This window comes from Dreissena polymorpha, chromosome 10 (assembly GCF_020536995.1).
Source record: "Dreissena polymorpha isolate Duluth1 chromosome 10, UMN_Dpol_1.0, whole genome shotgun sequence".
NCBI lineage: Eukaryota > Metazoa > Mollusca > Bivalvia > Myida > Dreissenidae > Dreissena > Dreissena polymorpha.
The window spans coordinates 59,099,587-59,121,520 of NC_068364.1; the positions used below are offsets into that span (position 1 = coordinate 59,099,587).

Consider the following 21,934-nt stretch of genomic DNA (forward strand, 5'->3'; position numbering starts at 1 on the left):
TTGTATCAGTTCACCGTGTATAAATAAGATCGAATGGTTTCATGCTTTACACTCGAACTCACTTTTCCGTTGTTTTCTCCTATTTATAGTAACACAACAGGCGCGTCAACCATGTCATTATGTGTCCTTTTCGGTATTATGTGATTTAAGACCCCCTTAACTGCACCGCTTTAATTTTGTTGTGTCCACTTTCAATAGATCTTTTAGTCATATATATAAATATAGGATCTCGCACAAGTTGTCATATCATACCATATTTTATTAAAAGAGTTCAGGAATTTTGTTAGTAAGCGAGCCTTTGACGAGCTTACTAACGAATTTCCTGGACGAGTTTAATAAAATATGGTATGATATGACAACGAGTGTCAGATCTTTTTTATAACATGCTTTTAAATGCGCAAATTAAATAAATATTTACGCAAACATAATGATAAATCCCGAATGTTGTTTACATTTCATGACGTCATTTGACGTTGCAACGTCATTTCAGCAAAATAACAAAATGCGATTGGTCAATAAACGAAAACTAAGTTAATGAAAACGCTACAAAATGTTGTATTACACATGTGTAATAAAAAAAATGTAATGTTTATATTACATGGGAAACATGGTATGGCATGTGATAAAAAAGGGTAATAACTGCTTATGTTTATTGTAGATTACGACTACTGAGACAAAACTTATATTCAGGCTGGAGGACCACTTTTCAGGCGACGATTCAAGCCGCCAGCCGGCGACTGTACAGGTGTATGATTACTACAAGCCAGGTAGTGTTGTTGTTTTATTTTAGCAGAAGAATAAAAATAGTACATGTCCTTACAATATTCCTTTTTTTTTGTCAAAGAATAAAATCTATTTAGCTGCGTTCATGCGATATTATGAGCGTCATGATCAAACTGGTCATTCTAACATAATTGATAAATACAATACAAATAATTATCGCATTCAAAATAACTAGCAATCATTTAGAACGTATTTGTTATGTTATTTTGAATATTATAATAACCTACATTTAAATTGTTTTATTGAAATAAAATATTAAAAACAAGTGTAAGACGAGTAAAATATCCAATGATTCAGGAAAAGCGAAGTACCGCCTCTTTAGTCATAAAGTATAATTGAATATAAACTACAAATAAAAGCAAATTCCCTTCAAAACATCGTTTTCTCTTCGTATTGTATCTTCAATTTTCTTAGATAACTATCAATCAATATAACACAACTTATAATACCATGATGGTCTTGTTTTTTATGATATTTTGCTTGATAAACGGATAAATAGAGAATGATTGGTTACTGCCTGATCTTTTTGTAATATATCAGGCAAGGCTTATAATAGTATAACGGCGAGGCTTGCCGAGCCGTTATTTTATTCTTGCCGAGCCTGATATATTATAAAAAGATCAGGCAGTAACTGTTTTTCTGTTTATCATACCTCTACGTCCCCGATTTTAAAGAAATAATCGCTAAAAAGCTGCAGTTTTAGCGGGAAAGAATATGACTCTTGTCGTTTGACGTGTAAAAAATGGCATGCGGTCTTAATATTTGTAAAACATTTTTTGCCGTTTGTTTTGCATTTTGTGTTGAAAATATATACAATCTTGGAATCAATTGTTTGTTTTGTTGAAGCTGATTCGATATTACTAAAAATGAGTGCTTTATATTTGATTCCGAGTAATATGACACTCCTCCACACATGACTGATATAAGAGCTTCCTGTTGACAATTATATAGAAAAAATACATCAGGCACCGTTATATCAGGAAGATATCAATGCGGTGGTATGATAAGTAACTATATTTACTTAAACCAGAGGCACCTTTGACAACGATATTAACTGTTCTGTTCGGTCGGTATATTCAACAATCAACATTCGTTGTAATTTTGTATTTTATAAAACGGATGGAGTGTTAGTAGTAACACTGCTTATCTACATTTAACCACAATGAAGAAATCACAGTAACCCGTTGTAGTTCTCCCAAAATATGCTACTGATGATATATTCGTTAAATTATTTACATAATAGATCAAAGATAAAAATACATTGACTATCTTGTTCAGATTGAAAGATGTTAAATTAAAAAAATAATACTTGAACGTATTTCCATATTTATAAAAGATTGTGCTTTGATGTCAAAAACGTTAAATTGACAAACACACTGCAAAACAATAGAGAGTTATGCAACTTAGTTGCCTTTATTATGAATGTTCCCATGGTAGATTCTAAGAAAATTCGATTTTTTTTATAATTACACATTGTGTAAATGAAAATGTTATTTTAACACAAGTTATTTATTCAAAGCCTGAACAACCCCATTTGATTGGTCGTTTGATCATATGAAGTAACAGTTAAACGAAGCAAAATTTAGAGTTAATTGACATCTTTTAAACTTATCAACACGCTTTTATTTCAATTATGAAACTTTATGAAATAAATCTTGTTAATTCTGACGCGAAAACCCCTGACATTTCCAACAGAACATCAAGCATATGCATAATTCGTAAGAACGTTTTGTTTATACCCGTCAAACCGACTTGCATTCTAAGTGAGTGTTAAAACTGTGACATAGGACGCTGTAAGATCGCGAAGGACGCCGGCACCCAAACGGCAAGAACGGCAAGAACGGCAAAATTGTCTTGCTTATTTGGACATTTTCTAGGTCAACTCCGATGCTGTGAGTTCCTACGCCATTCTGGCTAGATCGCCAAATGATTGTCCTAAAATGAAGATGAAGCGCAGTGCGAACGTCAATATCGCAACAGTATTGTAGAAAACGTAGTGTGGACGGCTCGTCGATATATTTGACCGACCTCCCATATCTTGCGCGAATTGACCGATACCAAATTAAGATGTTTTTGACAAGAATTCGGGTCATCTGTCGTTCCTTTATCCTTTGACGATTTTGTTATTAAAGAGCTGTTGCTTTGTGCTGATAAACGCCATCGGATTCGATTTGTTGCTCTTTACTCAATTATTTTGTTTTGGGCATTGACAGGTATTTTATACGTTTTATTTTTATGTGGAACTGAACCTTTCTCTGGAGATTCATGACTTCCTTTTCCCGAGGTATTTCAAGGTATAACGTTTACTACTGAGTTAAGTTGAAATCAACTGAAGTCTAACCATTTGAGTAGCCCATTTCATGTCAAAGTACTGAAAGTACTGGTTTGACGATGCTTTTGAAGAGGATGGATATATAGAGGATATTTGTTCGATTCGGTGGAATATCGATTTTCCCAGAAAAACTGCGAAGAAATATCGATATTTTCACTTTTATTTTTCACTGTTTAAAACAGTGAAATACCAGTTTATTACACTGATATTTCTGTATAAATCACCGGAAAGCATAAAATTAATAAGCATCCATTTAAGTTAATCTACATCACCGCAATTGTGTAATTTTTATTGCTTGTCATTTATCCGCAGGTCAAAAGTTAATGGTTGTGGTGCAATCGTTTTCGTTCTTGGACACTGCACTCCCTTCAATGAAATTTATTTATCTAAACATCTCATATTTGAACTTACAATTCTTTTGGGAGTAATGGTCCAGACAACTGGATAAAACAGCAACAATATGCTAACCCATTATTTTTCGAGGAACATAATTGAGAATTCCTGTGCTAGCCCCCAATCACAGAATGTTGGGGTATAATAATAGTCAAATTTTGTTTTTCTTCTCAAAAGATTGTCGTAGATTATAAGTTGAGGAATATATCATCCAAGACTACAACTTTTAGAAAGCCATTTTATTCATTTATTTTTATTGATAAACAAGGTTTTGTAACAATCTATACTATACATAGATAGCTTTAACAGCACAATGTGGCTTACCTGAAACTGATTGTTTCCTAGTGGTGTAAACTAATTTTTCATGAAGATCTAGAAAAATAAGGCATTGTGAGTATGAACAAACTATTTGCGTCTATCCGATCTACTTGAGCATTGTTACCGAGTTCCTACGTTTATTTATTTGAACATTCTGATCAACTGCCATGAAAATCAGGTAAAAATGTAAGTGTTAACATAGATTTTAATGATTTTAGTTATTGATCAAATGCTTGGAAGCACATGACCCACTTTGGAACGTGACCTGTTAATCACTGAGACTAGACCTTGTGACCTAAATGTTGAATATGCTACTTTCAAGCTTGACTTTGAAATCATTTAAAATAATGTTCTAACCAATTTACAAGTGGATCAGAGAGAGAATGTGACCACTAAAGTATTAACAGACCTTTTCTTATATTTGGCCTAGTGCCCTAATTTTTGATAGAATATGAAACCCAAAATGACATAGAGGTGACTAGTTTCATAAGAATCTGGCAAAGAGGTGACACCCAAATTATAACATTGTAAAATGATATCTTATGTGTTCACAATAAACTTTGGATAAAATACAACAGACAAAGAGTGATAACAAAAGCTCACCTTGTCACATCATAACAAGTGAGCAAAATAACCAAAAACTATGACATCATATAATTGCTCAGTTACTTCCAATAACAATAAAATGTTACTTTTGAAACAAAATACAATACCTTGCCTTTCTTACTACAGGCTGTTCTAAAACAAGATAGCCCTGTATCGCTCACCCAAAACTCCTTTTATATTGTCAAAAACTTGTGTATGATTTGACTAAGTTGTAACCTAGCTTTAGCCTGCCAGGACCAACTTGCAAATTCAGCTTTTGATTTGATTGAGATGGACATTGTAAGCAATTTTCATGAAAATCAGGAAGATAATGTGACCTGTAGAAAGGTAAAGGAAGTTTTCTATATTTTGACCGAATGACCTAGTTTTTGACAAACTACCAACTTTCAAACTGAAACTTTATTTCATCGAGATAACATTCTGTCCAATTTTCATGAAGATCTGGAAGAAAATGTGACCTCTGGAGTGTTCACTAACCTTTTTTGTGATTTGGTTTGTTAATCTAGTTTGGGCCACATATGACCTACTTTCAAACTTAACCTAGAATTGACCGAGATGAACATTTACCAAAATAAGACAAACAAGGGCTGTATGTAAAACATGCATGCCCCCCATATGGGCTGTCAGTTGTAGTGGTAGCCATTGTGTGAATACATTTTTTGTCACTGTGACCTTGGCCTTTGACCTAGTGACCTGAAAATCAATAGGGATCATCTGCCAGTCATGATCAATTTACCTATGAAGTTTCATGATCCTAGGCCTTACTATTCTTGAGTTATCATCAGGAACCTTTTAACGGTTATGAGTCACTGTGACCTTGACCTTTGACCAAGTGACCTGAAAGTCAATAAGGGTTATATACCAGTCATGATCAATGTACCTATGAAGTTTAATGGTCCTAGGCGTCAGCATTTTTGAGTTATCATCCGGATACTTTTTTTACTTTTTTGAGTCACTTTAACCTTGACCTTTGACCTTGTGACCTAAACATCAATAGGTGTAATCTGCAAGTCATGATCAATGTACCTATGAAGTTTCATGATCCTAGACGTAAGCATTCTTGAGTTATCATCCGGAAATCATTAAACTGTTTTGACTCACTGTGACCTTGACCTTTGACCTAATGACCTGAACATCAATAGTGGTCATCTGCGAGTCATGATCAATGTACCTATGAAGTTTAATGATCCTAGGCGTAATCTTTCTTGTGTTATCATCCGTAAACCATTTTACTGTGTCAAGTCACCGTGACCTTGACCTTTGACCTCGTTACCTGAAAGTCAATAAGGGTCATCTGCGTGTCATGATCAATGTACCTATGAAGTTTCATGATCCTAGGCATAAACGTTGTTGAGTTATTATCCGGAAACCATTTTACTATTTCGGATCACCGTGACGTTGACCTTTGACCTAGTGACCTGAAACTCAATAGGGATCATCTGCGAGTCATGATCAATGTATCTATGAAGTTTCATGATCCTAGGCATAAGCGTTCTTGAGTTATCATCCGGAAACCAGTTTACTATTTCGGGTCACCATTACCTTCGCCTCTGACCTAGTGACCTGAAAATCAATAGGGTTCATCTGCGAGTCATGATCAATGAACCTATGAAGTTTCATGATCCAAGGCATAAGCGTTCTTGAGTTATCATTCGGAAACCGTTTTACTATTTCGGGTCACCGTGACCTTGACCTTTGACCTTGTGACCTCAAAATCAATAGTGGTCATCTGCGAGTCATGATCAATGTGCACATGAAGTTTCATGATCCTAGGCATAAGCGTTCTTGAGTTATCATCAGGAAACCATTTTACTATTTTGGGTCACCGTGACCTTGCTCTTTGACTTAGTGACCTCAAATCAATATGGGTCATCTGCGATTCATGATCAATGTACCTATGAAGTTTCATGATCCTAGGCATAAGCATTCTTGAGTTATCATCTGGAAACCATGTGGTGGACGGACATACGGACCAACATGTGCAAAACAATATACCCTCTCTTCTTCGAAGGGGAGCATAATAATACAGAAGCATGAACCAACAAGGGAGGCAACTTGTTATGTCACAATTTGGCAGTGTATAAAAAGTGGTACTTAATTATCTCGCTAAACATGGGTCTAAATTACGTTTAAAAGCTTTTTTTCTGATTGGATGAAACAGTCCGAAATCATCCAATAAATAAAGTTGAGATATTTATCTTGCGGAACATGCAATGCCAAGCCGCATGCAAAAATGTTAAGTAAATATCGTAAATCAAAAAGTATGTTATGTTTTTTTTTCGCGGTCATAGACAGTGTTCCTGGCTAAAACGATGCAATATTACTTTTAAATCATTCATGCATTAGTTTTAAGCAAGAAAGAGGTAGAATATTAGTGTAAAACATAATTTTTTTATTTAAACTTGTGTCTGCTACAATTTAACGAGTGGTGACGGAAATTACAAATTGTACAGATGTATCGACAGACATATGCAAAACGAAAGAATAGCTTGCATATTTCAAGTCTATCAGCCTTTAAATTACCTATTAATCAAATGAGAATCGAAATTATTTAAATATAAACCAGTAATGTTCATTAACACCAAAATCTTTGGGCACAACCATCCTATTTTTGGAAACCGTGACGTATTGTTTTTCGGAAACTGACGATAGGTAATTTCCATAACCATATGGAAAGTTTCATCACTGACAAGTTTCGTTACTAATGTTTTTCTCAAATATTCTACCACAAAATTATTGTATACCATAACACAAATGAATGACAAGTAATAATTCCTTGATTTTGGGGAGGGACACTGTCTATAAATGCTTATTAAAACGCATTAAGGCTAAACTTAAGTGCATAAAATATTGAAAAATAAATCATAATTCAAGTGTAGACAAGTGTTCGTTTTATCCGATATATTCATTCATCCACATTGCTCAGACACTCAATTATATTGGAAATTATTACGAATATCTGATATAACTTGCATTATTTATTTTTATCTTTAAACTTTCATTTCATAAATGTTGTTTTTTTGATAAACGTCGTCAATTATTAATTGTATATAGATTTCTCTATAGTTTGAAAAACATTTAGGCAAATATTTCTCATGTAAGATAAAATGCAAATAATTAATAAAATATTCTCTTTTAATCAGTATGTTGGTTTATCGGTCAATAACAATATCACTTTGAACATGGAATTATTTAAAAGTTATAACAAACATTAAATGTTCTCCAACACATGATTCATAACACATATAACAGATTGATAGGAAGATATGAACAAATCAAGGTTGCTAGGTTGTCCGCCTAGAATGGTCCTGTTAGTATGGAAGTACTTGATATATAAATTTATTAGCCTGTCGGTGTTGTAAAGACATAAAATATTGTAAGAATGTCTCAAAGTGTAGAATTATTTTGCATTTAGTAAAAGAAAGGCAACATATAACCCTTAAGTGGCTGGCAAGAACTTGTGGCTGGATACAACTAAAAAGAGGCATTATGATTCTTGAAAATAAAAGTAAACATCATTATATATAACTTTTCTGATCAAAAGTGTTATTTTTAGTGAATAAGGGAAATACATTTTCAAGAATAAACAATATAATTATAAATGTTTTGGCGAAGTGCATCGTAGTATTATCATAGTACCAGTTTTGGTCTAAAAGTCCAGTTACATTTTTTAAATTTCATAACCCCTTGTTGCAAAAAAAATAATGAAAAATAGAATTTTCAGAGAAACCTATTAAAATAAAATAAAAAATGCTTTATTAGACCCTAGATATTATTTTTGCAATCATTTTTCATCAATTACAAATGTTTAAAAAAATTATTGTTTCATGCTACTCATGGTTCCAGTTTTTTGTCAGAAAATTAATTGCCGGTACATTTTTTAAACATGCGTTACCCCTTGTTGCCAAAAAAATCATAAAAAAATATAATTTTCAAAGATATCCTTTAAAACAAAAAGAAAATGCCTTCTTAAATCTTAAATATTATTCCTTCAAGCATTTTACATCAATTATTTATGTTTGAAAAAATCATTGGTTCATGCTAAATACTGTTTGATATACTGTAAATAATGTAACTACACATCCAAGTAGTGAGTCCATCAAACTATTGCAACCGAAACACCTGGTGTGCCAAGGCACCAACCGAAGTCAAATGCCTTCTGACTTTTTACTAGTGCATTTTACTATTTATATTTGTATGCATTTGTATGTGTTTGAAAAAATGTATAATCTTAAATGACATCTTCTGACCATGCATGTCCTAGATTTCAAAATCCAGGCCCTGGTCTGACACATTGGTAACATTAACGTTAAACTGTTACCAGGCTTCTGAGTTTAATATGCCAGGTCACAGGAAAAGGGCAGTCTAATCAGTATCCAATTAAACTATTTGTCATTGTCAGAAAACCGCTCTTAAGCAAACAGCTTTCAAGCAACTGCAGGCTGAACTGGATCTAAACTGGCCGCAATCGCCTTAATGTCTCTTTTACTGGGATATCGATCTTTTCACGTTTTGGTAAATTGACAAAAATTGAAAAAAATGGTAACGGATTCGAAAATTTTCGTTTTAGTAATGTTATTTTTTAGGAAACAGTATTACTGAACATTTACCATGGTCTAATATAGCCATTATATGCATCTTTTAACGATTTAAAAATTATAAAGCGTGGCAACGCGAAACGATTGAATAATTTGGAGAGTTATGTTGTTGCTGTTTAATTGTGTGAAACTACGAAGATTGCTTATATTAGGTATGAAATATGTCAACCATTTATACTTGGAAGAATAGTCGAGCAGGCTAATGCGTTTTTACTCCAGGACTAAGGGAGTCACTGGTTCGAGCCCTGCTGCGGACTACTTTTTTTAAAAAGAATTTTATTCTGGATTTTTAACTGGAGCTTTTAAGATCCAATGTTTACATTTATCAATATAAAGCATTTAATGACTGACTTCAAAACATGTCAAAATCTGTGAAAAGGCCCCTTTAACATAATATCTACTCCTATAAATATGAGGTCAATATACATGGACTAAACGGTAAATTACGTCTAATTATTTGGACTATAATGATATCAAATACTTTAATCAAAAGAAGAAAGAATTCATACAAACCAGTAATTTGAGTAAAAGGTTTGTAATCAATGTTGTATTTCAGGACAGCTTGGTGATATGCAAATCCCATATGCCATGTTGATATCGGGTATCATAGCCATTCAATAAGTCGCAAAATGCTCGAACAAAATTTATAAAGCAAAATGTGACTTAAATTGATAACTAAAAATACCAGTATCATCAGTATGCCAGTTTTGCCTTGTCAAGCTGTCGAGATCCAGAAAGTGCTTCATTCACATTGAATATATCCTTCGAATTCCATTTATTGTTGCATTACTAATTAGCGAAACACGCCGATTTAAGCTGTAAGAAAGTTTTGAAACGAGTGTTATCAAGTCTCTCATGGGCGAAGCCATTGTTGTAGTAAGTGATCCATTCACATCGAATATATCCTTCGAATTCCATCCATTGTTGTCATTAGCGGAGATTTAGAGAATAAATAATTCATATATCATAAATGACAGCTTCTAAATAGCGAAACAAGCCAATTTATGCAGTAAGAAAGTTTTGATTCGAGACTTTCATGGGGGCGGCCATTGTTGAATGTTCAAACACGAACGACAACTCTGCTAGGAGAATTTTATCAATGAAAAGTAACGAGGTCGAGGTATTTCGATTAGAAAAATCGAGTTATCTCAATCGGACTGGCTCGGTCTTTTACATAGGTCGCCATTGTGAAGATTTGTTTGATGGTTATCATACCTTAGACGATGCTGTTCCAGCATCGTCAAAAAGGCATAATGTATTTATAAATGCAGCGTTTTTAATGCAGTTGAAAAGTCGCGGTATTTACACATGAACGCACCGCACGTATCCCTGACTTAAGACTTACGTTCTGTGCTATACTCCGTAACGCACAGAACTGAAAAATCACGACGCGTAGTTTTACGGCATTTTGATTTAATTCAGCATTCAGACACACAAACAACAACATGAACGTTATTTCTACGAATATTATTATTATTATTATTATTATTATTATTATTATTATTATTATTATTATTATATTTTCTTAAACGGACTGCTTCGGAGAGAGGATGCCAATCCTTATTAACGGGGCAGCAGAACGATCAAAGGCATTACTTCAGTCATTAACATATGATATTATTTACGGCGTTTCGCTATATAGCAGCATTTCCTCAAGTTAAATATAGATGCTTTTATTAGTGACTTAAGTGGCAATTGTATAGTTTTTATTGATATCACTTGTCAAGCGGTCAACTACTTTTTAAAGAACAACCCCCTGTTGTTTTTATAATTTCAAGAGACAATAATTTGGGTTTCTGGGTTTCTTTATAAAAACGCTAATCAATTACAACAGTATGGGAAGAGTCTATTCAAAATTATTGTACACCGAAAAACAATGAAAACACTCACAAATATCTATTAAATATGATAATTTCACTAATCAATACTTTCAGAACGCTCGTGTATAAAGCAGTACGGCATTGGCGCAAACCATGGACAGGGAATAAAATACGATTGTGACCCCAAGAGCGACCAGTGTCAATGCATGCAAAGTATGATATTGAAATTTATGTGAAATATAAATACCAGTTCAATTTAGTTCATAGTTTGCAAGTGAACGAGTGGATATTATGAGTGAGTGACATATATATATATATAAGACAGCGATATTGACACTATTTCTACACTATCAAAGTGGTTGAGTTTTATTAAGTTTACTTTGATATTTATTCCGTCAAAATCAATAAAATATTATAGTGAATATATTCGTTCATTTTTAGTACAAAAGCATAGAATCAAGAAATGTAGTTAAATAATATGGGTTTATGTTTTTACAGTGTGTTATCGTACTTGTGATTACTTTCGAAACAGGTTTTTGCAAGCATGTGTGTATTGATTTATATATTCTAATATCATTTTTTTCAAGGTCAGTGTTCGAAGCCAGTGAATCAGGAGCTCGTTGATATGGCCCTAAAAATAGCAAAGGAGAAAGATGCTAAGAAACGAAGTACTCTTCAAACACCATCCAAGGCTCTGATGGATTACGCGTGCAACTTTGAGAAAGCTAACTTTGGTACCGTAATTTCTAATTTCGATTTGATATTATGATAATTGAAATTACTATTGTGATAATGATGATTATTCTGCTGCTGCCGTGTTTGAATGGTACTTGTATATCGGTAAAATAAATAATTGTGCAAATGTTTATTTTAATGATATGTCAACCATACAATTAAAACACAAATAATTAGGTAAACAAATAAACTGTAGATAGATTGCACTAAACGTCGAAAGCTTACTTAGAGTCTTAGAACCAATCATTGGTGTATAGCAGGCTCATTCGTCTCAAGTCTTGTTTGGCCTTGGTCTAAAACCATGGTCGATTCGGCAACAGGCATATTAGGCATATTAGGCCGCAAATCAACTTATTCGACCCAATATTACGTTATAAATATAGATTTTGAGAACTCTCACTCGATGCCAGTAGGGATCACACCGCGATTTTTTTTATTGCTAGATGGACACCATATCCAATCTGCTAGCACAACCCTTTTTTATAATCAATAAGAATAATGATTTATGAATATGACATATTAACTTCGTTACTTATTTACTACAAAGTTGTGTAACTCTTTTTTGGTTTCTGTCCTCTGCATAAAACTAATAACGTTATTACAGTTACTATGAAGAATGATACCTTTTAACTTTTCTACAGTTAAAGTAGTTCGTCTTGAATGCTTTTAGCTTTTAGGAAGGTATATAGTTTGGAGTTGGATTATTGCAACAACAAAAACATGTGGCTTTGGAATAAGGCGTCAATCTTGGAAACATATTTTCAATAATGTACTTTTATGCTGTTTTAATTTTATTTTAAGCGAAATATACACTTGCATAGATACACATTGATTTCACATCAAAACTGGATGTCTAATTTGATTTGTTACATCCTCAAAATAGTCAACCGTGCCCATGCTTGTATAAACCAGTGTATAAATGTCATCAGAATACGAAAATTTGCCATCATTAATCTATTAATGAAACGTCATGGAAAAGTTCCTATTGAACTCAAAGAATAGAATAGTTACAAAAACATGCATAATACAACATGAACATTTTTTTCTAAGCAAACGAACACAATGATTCCATTCCAAGTTGTATGTCTTACATCAAATTCACATCAATCATAGTTCAAGGACACATAATGACTTAATAGCCTTCTTCATTCTTTAAGTAATTAAACAGTTTACCATGTTCATTGATTCTTTATTAAGTTATACATTTCTCATAATAATCACGATGCATCTTCAATTGAATTATAAATATGTGACATAATTGTTTTTAGAGCAATAACATACAAGGATTTTGGCAAACTCCGTAAAGTAATAATTTCTGATTTCTAAGTTCTTGCACTAAATTAAAGAATACTACTGTGACAGAAATTAAGCTTATGTGACTTTTTTTCTTATTGAGAAAAGTCAAATACAAACATAGACCTAATAGTTAAACTAACATTGATTGATTGTTTGTAAACACATATTAAAAGATACATACTTGTAAAATGAGTAATACAACTATGTTTGTTTCTAAGAATGAGAAGCTTAAAACATTTTCAAACTGTATCAGTTTTGACTATTTCCTACTACATATGAATAATTTCTCACGTGTTCATGCACGAAGCATTATATATATATAACGCTGAAATACTAACATCCTGATTGAAGCCGATTATTATGAATCAAGAAAATGCGGACAATCATTTCAAATTATGATTAACATGTGCAAATTCTAGTTTAAAATAAATGATTATTATAATTTTATGATAAATAGTAAAGCTTATCATAATTCCTAGTTATATTTAACAATAATGATGCAAATTTTTGTTAAAAATTAATAATATCATGGTATTTACAAATAAATACACCCATTCAAAACACTTAACAGACATATGCATTAATAACATTTACAAAACATAACAATCAACCCAGTCACCTGTCACATTGTTATTTTTAGCCAGAACTACAATCGGCAATGATATTCTGTAAAGCACAATTATTCCGTAGTCTTTGTTGGATTCTCTTCATCAAATATTTAGTGTTTACATCGCTTAACGTATTGAATCAAGTTTTATTTTCGGTTTGGATAATTTTGTAAACACCGTAAATGGATTATCAAAAGTGGAAATAACGTTGAAAATGGTGTTGCAAAATTAAACAGTTAGGATAAAAGTTTACAATGCACAACAAATGACCGTGACAGTGCTCTTTATATCAAAGGTTCGGTAAAACATTTGGCGATAGTTCAATGCGCGTCGTGAGAGGACTTATAACAATAGACTGATCACTTTGTGGTGAGTAAAGTAGTAATACAAGCAAATATTGCAACCATTAGAAATGAGGCCTCTATTTCGAAGGATTCAAGAAAAAGTCGACATATCAGGATTAAGTAGTACTATGTTATGTAGTATAAAATGTATTTAGGTGAAATTGCGTCACGAAAATGATTCTTACAGGTATGCATTTATGTTTTGTGTGTTTGTGCTGAAAATATATAAAATTAGTGTTGCCATACCATGCTTCAGTTATCAAGTCCTGACAAGTAATATTGTCAAATGTGAGGTACCTGACACATGTTCTATTTACGATGTGATAATATGTTTTTTTATACATCTTCAGTGGTTAAAGTCAAAGTTACACGAGTAAACTACAACTCGGAAAGGGACGTAAAGTTCGCAACAGCTAAAATAGAGGAAGCGCAACTGCAAGGTAAATTTATTTTCGATTTTCTGACAAACGCGTTTTTAAAACATTTAAATCTCAACTATTTGAATAATTTACATTTTTCTTATTTTGATTATGTTTTTTAATTGTTTTTCGAAACTAAACATAAGTACATTGCCTGTCACTCATAGACAAAAAGTATATGCACTATTATAGTTGTGTTAATTTTCATTCAAGGTGGTAAAACCATGACAAACAATGATGAAATGGAATTTGAATGGCATACGACATGTTCACAACCGGACCTTCTAGTGGGTAAATCCTACTACATCATGGCAAAGGACGGAACAAATTTGACAGACGCCAATGGAAATACCAGGTAACACATTTGAATGTATGATTGACTCACCATTTGTATGTGGTTCTTTGTAAACAAAAATATGACTTCAAATAGTTAAACTGGTTTGTCGATAACAGTTTATATTCATTGCACAGTTACAGCGTACACAGCTATGACTAATACAGAGACAAACCTTTTTAGAAAATATTGTTAGAAACTATTGTAGTTCAAAATGTGCTTGTATTCTCAGAGGGATCGGGCATTCGTTAAATCAGGCCATTAATAATCACCAAAATGATTATTATTTGTATTATATCCCAGCTTACTTAAGGAAAACAACTGTCAACACTTAACCTTTTTAAATGTAACTGTGTGACAAATGTGATTTTGGGTTGTCTCTATGACGTGTGTTTGTACTCATGGCATTGTTTAAGTTTCATTTCCGCAAATAAAGGTCATGAAGATGTCAGCTTTATAGTACTTGAATGTATGTTTTAGATTGAAGTATGACCTGACAGGAACGGCACTCGTGATCGACCCAGACTTCAAACCAATTCTTCGTACCGTTATGAGCAATTTCGTTAACGAACTGAGGAAGAATAATGGGTGCAACAACTAGCGAGGAAGCTGTTGTTTCCAGGGTGACTCGCAACTGGTTATTTGTGCAAAACAAAACTTATTGTTGCACGACCTGATAGGACTAAATTTGTTAAGCATACGGACATCATGTTTAAAAGTGTGTGTTTGCGTGTTTTTTAGTTTATAAAGCTTATGACTCTGTGGTATTCAGAAGATCGGCATACTATAACACATTTAGTAGAACATTTGAAAAAATATACGTAATTTGTCAGCATATTTAAAGTCATCGTTTGTACTTTACTTCATCAACCAATTACTACAGTGTTATATTGAATATCAACTTGTATGGAGTTTACATGGTCGATATCTACCGGAACCACTTATAATCTAATAAAATAGTGCCAATATATGTCTAAATATTGTTTAATGTTACATTAAACATAAAAAACAAACCGGTTGGAGAATAAAACATATGTTAAAACACTAGAACGACTTTTTAATGTAAAGCTATTTTTGACATGAAATACAAATACATCATTAACTTGCATTGTTAATATTACTTTGGGTTGATTAGCTGATTGAGCGGGATTCAACTTTGTTAAAGGAAATAAGAAGGTTGTATTTTTTGCGACGGAGCTGTATATAACTACAAGCAAGCTTGCGCTGAATACAATACATGCATCCATATTGATATATAGACAATCCCAGAATCGATAATATGGGCGCCGCCATATTGGCTATTACGTAACCCGCGATTGAAAACGGTACTGAAGAATTTGACAGATTACAACGTTATCATAGTGTACACCCGCTTTATTCCAATAAACAGTACTTTATGACTTCGCACAGTAGGATTGAAAAAAGTGAAACATGAAACCAAGTGTCGATACATGTATGTATCACATCGTAAATCAATATAATTTAAATAAAAAATATACACGATAGATTCATAAAATATGTGTCTCTGCAACAATATTCAGTGACAACACGTAATGTTTAAGGCCGAGTTGGCATTTAGAAGCATACCTTTCAGTAATGCATTTGTATAAAATTTAATTATTTCTTTAAGGAATAAAATTATTCAAGCATAATTGTAAAGGTAAAGAAATATCTAAAGTCTGAAGTAAACGTTGTGATTTTAGCGTAAATAGTGCCGGAGATATTAACAAAGATCTGTCAATATATAAAGATTGGAAACATCCATTCAGACCGATTTTTTTTTATAGATCTTTGATATTAATTAGATAGATTTAAGGTCGATGTAGACAATTATATTGATATCTGCCTTTGTTTCAGCATATATTATTTCTTATTAAATGTCGTACTTTCTATACTTTCCGGAGATATTCATTAAGATACGTTGTAAGATTAAAGGCCGAGGACGACTTCTTTTATTGAATAATACATATCTTTGTTTGTCTAAAGAGTTACCATTTCGCTATTAATATTTCCCTTGTAAGTGTCATTTTAAAGGTAATATACAAATCTATAGCCGAAATGAAGTTTGTGATTCTAAAATTGTTCCGTAAATCTTTATTATCGAAACTCTGTAAGATTTCAGGTAGAGAAAAAAAAAAATTAAAATTATGTATCTAGTTTAGTCTTAAACTAAAGTGGTTTTTAGCAATCTTTTATTTTAAAAATCGCTCTCAAGCTAATACAAAAATATCTAGCCGAAAATGAATTTTGTGATTTAAATGAACAAGTAACGGAGTTATTCGCTTGCAAAACTGTGTAGGATGTCAGGAGATATCATACTTTTTTTATTGAAAAGGACATATCAGCTTTTGTCTACAACTTTCTTATATTATTATTTAAATTACGTTTTACATGTTGCCTGAAATATGATTAAATTTTTAATAATATTTTAATTCACGATTGAAATGTTCAACATGATAAAAAATGAGCCTTAAATAAACTTAAATAATTCCTATTGTGTTCTCTAGATTTCCTAAACGTATGTCTTTATTAAATTTTCGTAAAACGGTCTAAATATACGCTTAAAAAATAAAAAAACGAACAAAATAAGTGATTTATTTTTCTTTAATTACGGATTATTAATGACAGCAACATACATCTCTTGAAAAAAACATCAGCGATAAAGGCGCGAACGAATTCGCTAAATGGGAGGCGATGTTCCAATTGTGGATTAAAAGCGTTTATGGGTTTGCGCGTGACACCACACGTCTGCACATGTGTAGATACCGAAATTAAGATAAGATATCGCGCGTCACCTTTAAATAACATGTTAAATGACAACCAAGATCTTATTCATGCCAGGGACCTACACAAATAGGTCCATGTCCATGCTGTGTTTTATTACTCTTAAACGAATGCAGATGAACCTTATTTCTACTAATTATGTCATTTATATTTAAAAAAAATAACACGAACTATTATGTGGTTGTCAGATCGATAACAGAAACTCTTTAAATCCTCAAATATATTTGATAAAACCGTTTCGCTGCCTTGTTTTGCGTAGGGACCTATACACACATATATATATGTCCATGTTTATTTCTTCAGTACCGTTTTGGAGGCGCGCGAGAGTATTCAGGGGCGGGTAATCCGGGGAGGTATCGATTTCTGGGATTGTCTATAGTGCTGAAAAGAATTGTTATCTTTGTAGTGTATTCTACTTATAGCAATTATTGTTGTAAATAGTCTCAGTATAAATTTGATAACTGCATTGCAACATGTTTTGTTTGATATAGTATTACAATGTTTGAACACGTCGTAAAAGTAAATTGACACTTGCTTTAATATTTGGTTTCGTTCGCTGAGATCATGATTTTCTTTTAGTATGAAGAAGCCATGAATAATTCATTAACTACAATTGTTATTAAATCCTGTGGTTGCTGATGCAGAATGTGGTCTGCACCGTCTGTACCTTTAGTGTCTGGTACATTATTAAGACCAATAGTCTATGGAACCTCTAATTATACGACATTGTCTTACATCGGTACCAATAGTCTATGGTCTATTATTCAGACTACTCTTACTATGCGACATTATCGTACATCGGTGACTATAGTGTCTGGTCTATTATTCAGACCCTCTTATTATGGCTCATTGGGTCATTGTCGACCTGAAAGGGCCCACAAGTCACCCGGGGGTGACTTGAAGCCGATTCATGTCACCCTGTGGTGACTCCAAGCCGACGTTAGTCACCCCGGGTGACTAGAATCGGCTTCATGTCACCCCAGGGTGAAATGAATCGGCTTTTAGTCACCCCCGGGTGACAAGAATCGGTTTCTTGTCACCCGTGTATTTTTTTTTATCAAACCGCTTATTCTGAAAACAACAACAACAACATGTAAATACAAAAAGAAAAAAAGAGAAATTGTAAAATCATTAGAATTTGTGTGATGCTATGTAAGGATAGAAATAAAAGGATCTGTGACAAAATGCATTTAATTCAAGAGTACGTGAGTAATGAAGACGATTAATTCATTTAGTTGTTTTAGGCATTTAGCTCTACTTTCGTTTTTGTAGTATTTTTACACAAATTCCCTCGCAAATGAACGACTAAATCATGTATTTTTTGTTGAAAAAGTAAAATTGTTGCCGAGGGTGACTTTATGATGATTTCGACGGTGACTAAAATCGGCTTGATTCCATCACCGGGTGACAAAAATCGGCTTCATGTCACCCCCGGGTGACTACAATCGGCTTCATGTCACCCGGGGGTGACTAGCGATGGCTTGGAGTCACCCTAGGATGACAAGAATCGGCTTCTAATCACCACCGGGCGACTTATTGGCCATTTCGATCAACAATGACCCATTGAGCCTTATTATGCGACATTACCGTACATCGGTACCAAAAGTGTCTAGACTATTATTCAGATCCTTTTATTATTCGACATTGTCGTGCATCGGTGCCTATAGTACCTGGTCTATTATTCAGACCCTCTTATTATGCGACATTGTGGAACATTCGTACCAAAAGTGTCCAGTCGATTATTCAAACCCTCTAATTATGCGACATTGTCGTACATCAGAACCACAGAACAAATATTTTATTCACTTTAGCATTTTACAGCCCATCGTGATCAATATAAAACATTCATACATGCGTGAAAAAATACAGTAATAAAGACAATAATAAATTACTCGTGAGAGTGTTGTGTGTTTATGTACACACTGGATTAAGTTTCATACTCAACTATATATAAACAAACAAAACAGAGGAAACAGCCAAACAAAAATCACTTTCATTTCCTTATCATTTCATAAAACACTGAAAATGTTAACAAAAATCAGCGTCAACAGATAAAAAACACAGTACAATCATTTCATATCAAACGGTAAATAAATACTCATTCTAAACGTTAAGTTAAACAAAATAAAATTATTTATTTTCGAAAAGCATGTAATACAGTACATTGCTAACTTCCGAATAGTACCTTTATTATTACTATTTAAGAGTTTCGAAAAGTTATGCATTGACTAATATTTTGGTATGAATTTGAATCTTTCTTCTAAATAAAATGGACATCTAAGTACAACATGATATTCGTCTTCTAAATCGTTAATATTACATAAAGTACAAATTCTTTCATTTCTGATAATGTTATAATGTCTACCAGTTTCAATTAATAGATTATGTGACGATAAACGTATTTTAACAATGATGTTTCTATGTTTTTTTTATTGTCAATGACATCTAAATACACAGATCTTTCAAATACAGGTTTAAGTTCTTTATAAAAAAGTAATGAAGTTGATGAATCAAAGGAATACAACTTTCAATTATAACTGACTCAGTAAAAAACCATACATCTGTAAATCCTATAAGGCTTAAAATTTTGCGAACTTAAAAGGAACTTAACAGTGTTTTTTTTGTGTTTCAATTTCTAATCTTTGCATATTAAAGGGGCCTTTTCACAGATTTTGGCATTTTTTTTAACTTATTCATTAAATGCTTTATATTGATAAATGTAAACATTGGATCATAAAAGCTCCAGTAAAAAATCAAGAAAAAAATTTAAAAAAGGAAAAGAACATTGCCCGGAGCAGGTTTCGAACCAGTGACCCCCGGAGTCCTGCCAGAGTCCTGAAGTAAAAACACTTTAGCCTACTGAGCTATTTCGCCGAGTACACATTTTGATGTATTTTATACCTTATATAAGCAATCTTCGTTGTTTCACAAAATTTAACGACAAAAACAGAACTCTCCAAATTATTCAATCGTTTCGCGTTGCAACGCTTTATAATTTTTAGGTTTTAAAATCGTCAAAAGATGCATATAATGGCTATATTAGAGCATGGTTAATGTTCAGTATTACTGTTTCCTCACAAATATCATAACTAAAACGAAAACTTACGAATCTGAAACAACTTTTTTCAATTTTGTCAATTTACCAAAGCGTGAAAAGATCCCTTTAATGACAGTAGTAAGGATACAATTTCCTTGTTTCTTTTGATGAAGTTAAAAAAAACTATTTAACAGTTCTTAGGTTTCTATCAATATATAAAGGAAATCGACCAAGTTCAGCATAGAGTGATATTAAATTTGTTGACAGTTTTACAGAACTTTCTGTGAATACGTTCAATATTAGTTGCCGAAATAAATCCACATACTTCGCAATTATAATGAAGGATTGACAAGATATATGAATCAAGCAGCTTGAACATTACATGTATTGGCACTTCCATACTTTTTGTAATACAAAAAAAGTGACTTGATCGCCATTGTAGCTTTGCCATAAAGTGTATTAGTGGCAGGTATAAATGAGCCCCCACTTGAGATAACAATACCAAGGTAGTTAAAAATGCTAACTATTTTAATATCTTTTTCTTCGTAGGTCCATTTGTATTTGTTGCTTAGCGCGCTCCCTTTCCGAAAGACCATTATTTTTGTTTTTCAATATTAACAGTTAAATTATATTTATTGAGATATACTTCTAGATTATTCAACGATTCCTAGAGTCCTTCTTTAGTTTCTGAGAAAATGACAGCATCATCCGCAAATAGTAGGAGATAAATAGACAATTGATCTTAGGTTATTCCGGCGTTTATTCCGTTTTGCAAATTTAATTCTTTTTCATTAATAAATACACTGCGGATCACAGATGTTATTACAATTTTATTATGATAAACATCGCATTAAAAGTAAAAACAGAAGCAGTTCAGATGATGTACTCAAAACCGTTCAGACGATGTACTCAAACAAAAAACGTTCAGACGATGTACTATTTTCCAAATCTAGATCTAAAAAAGCTTAAATAACGTGGAAAACCTTGTACAAAATATTCTAAGCATGTTAGAAAGCAAAAACTGTTGTATTTATTCGTTTGTTTGTCATCTTGAATAGCAAACGCGTCAAAATAAAGTATGTTCAGACGATGTACAATTTTCATTGTTTATTGTGTCTGAATGTTTGAGAAAACTACAGAAATCTAAGAAAAACGACAATTACCAGAGTACATAAGAGTCTAAGCGGGTACTTTGCGCATAGTTATCATTAATTTAGATATTATAAAATATGAGAATACCTTGATTTTCGTCATTAACCGAGAGCTTTTTCCGCCATTTTGTGCGTACGATGTACTTTTGTGATAACGTGATTCCCCGCAGAGAAATAGCGAAATCAAGATCGGCGATGCTATTTCTCCTTGTAATAGGCCGGCATTGCTACTAAAAAGGTCAGAAAGTAAGCCCATGTGTTTTACTTGAAGTTTGACCTCGCTATACATAGAGCGGATAAGTGAAATTAACGTGCCGTCGATTCCCGATAAAATCATTTTATGCTATAGCTGTCAGCGATTTATAAGGTCGCAGTC

General features: G+C 32.8%; 1 protein-coding gene across 1 annotated transcript in view; it reads left to right on the forward strand.

Annotated features, from left to right (window-relative positions):
* The window catches only part of LOC127849155 (complement C3-like), a 53,919-nt gene extending 36,009 nt beyond the window's left edge, over window positions 1-17,910 (forward strand). The window contains exons 32-37 of the mRNA XM_052381874.1: window positions 659-767; window positions 10,965-11,063; window positions 11,438-11,584; window positions 14,184-14,273; window positions 14,466-14,607; window positions 15,067-17,910. Coding sequence (XP_052237834.1) covers window positions 659-767; window positions 10,965-11,063; window positions 11,438-11,584; window positions 14,184-14,273; window positions 14,466-14,607; window positions 15,067-15,187 — 708 coding nt within the window. The 3' untranslated portion in view covers window positions 15,188-17,910. The remainder of the gene's footprint in view (window positions 1-658; window positions 768-10,964; window positions 11,064-11,437; window positions 11,585-14,183; window positions 14,274-14,465; window positions 14,608-15,066) is intronic.
* Window positions 17,911-21,934: the final 4,024 nt, after the last annotated feature.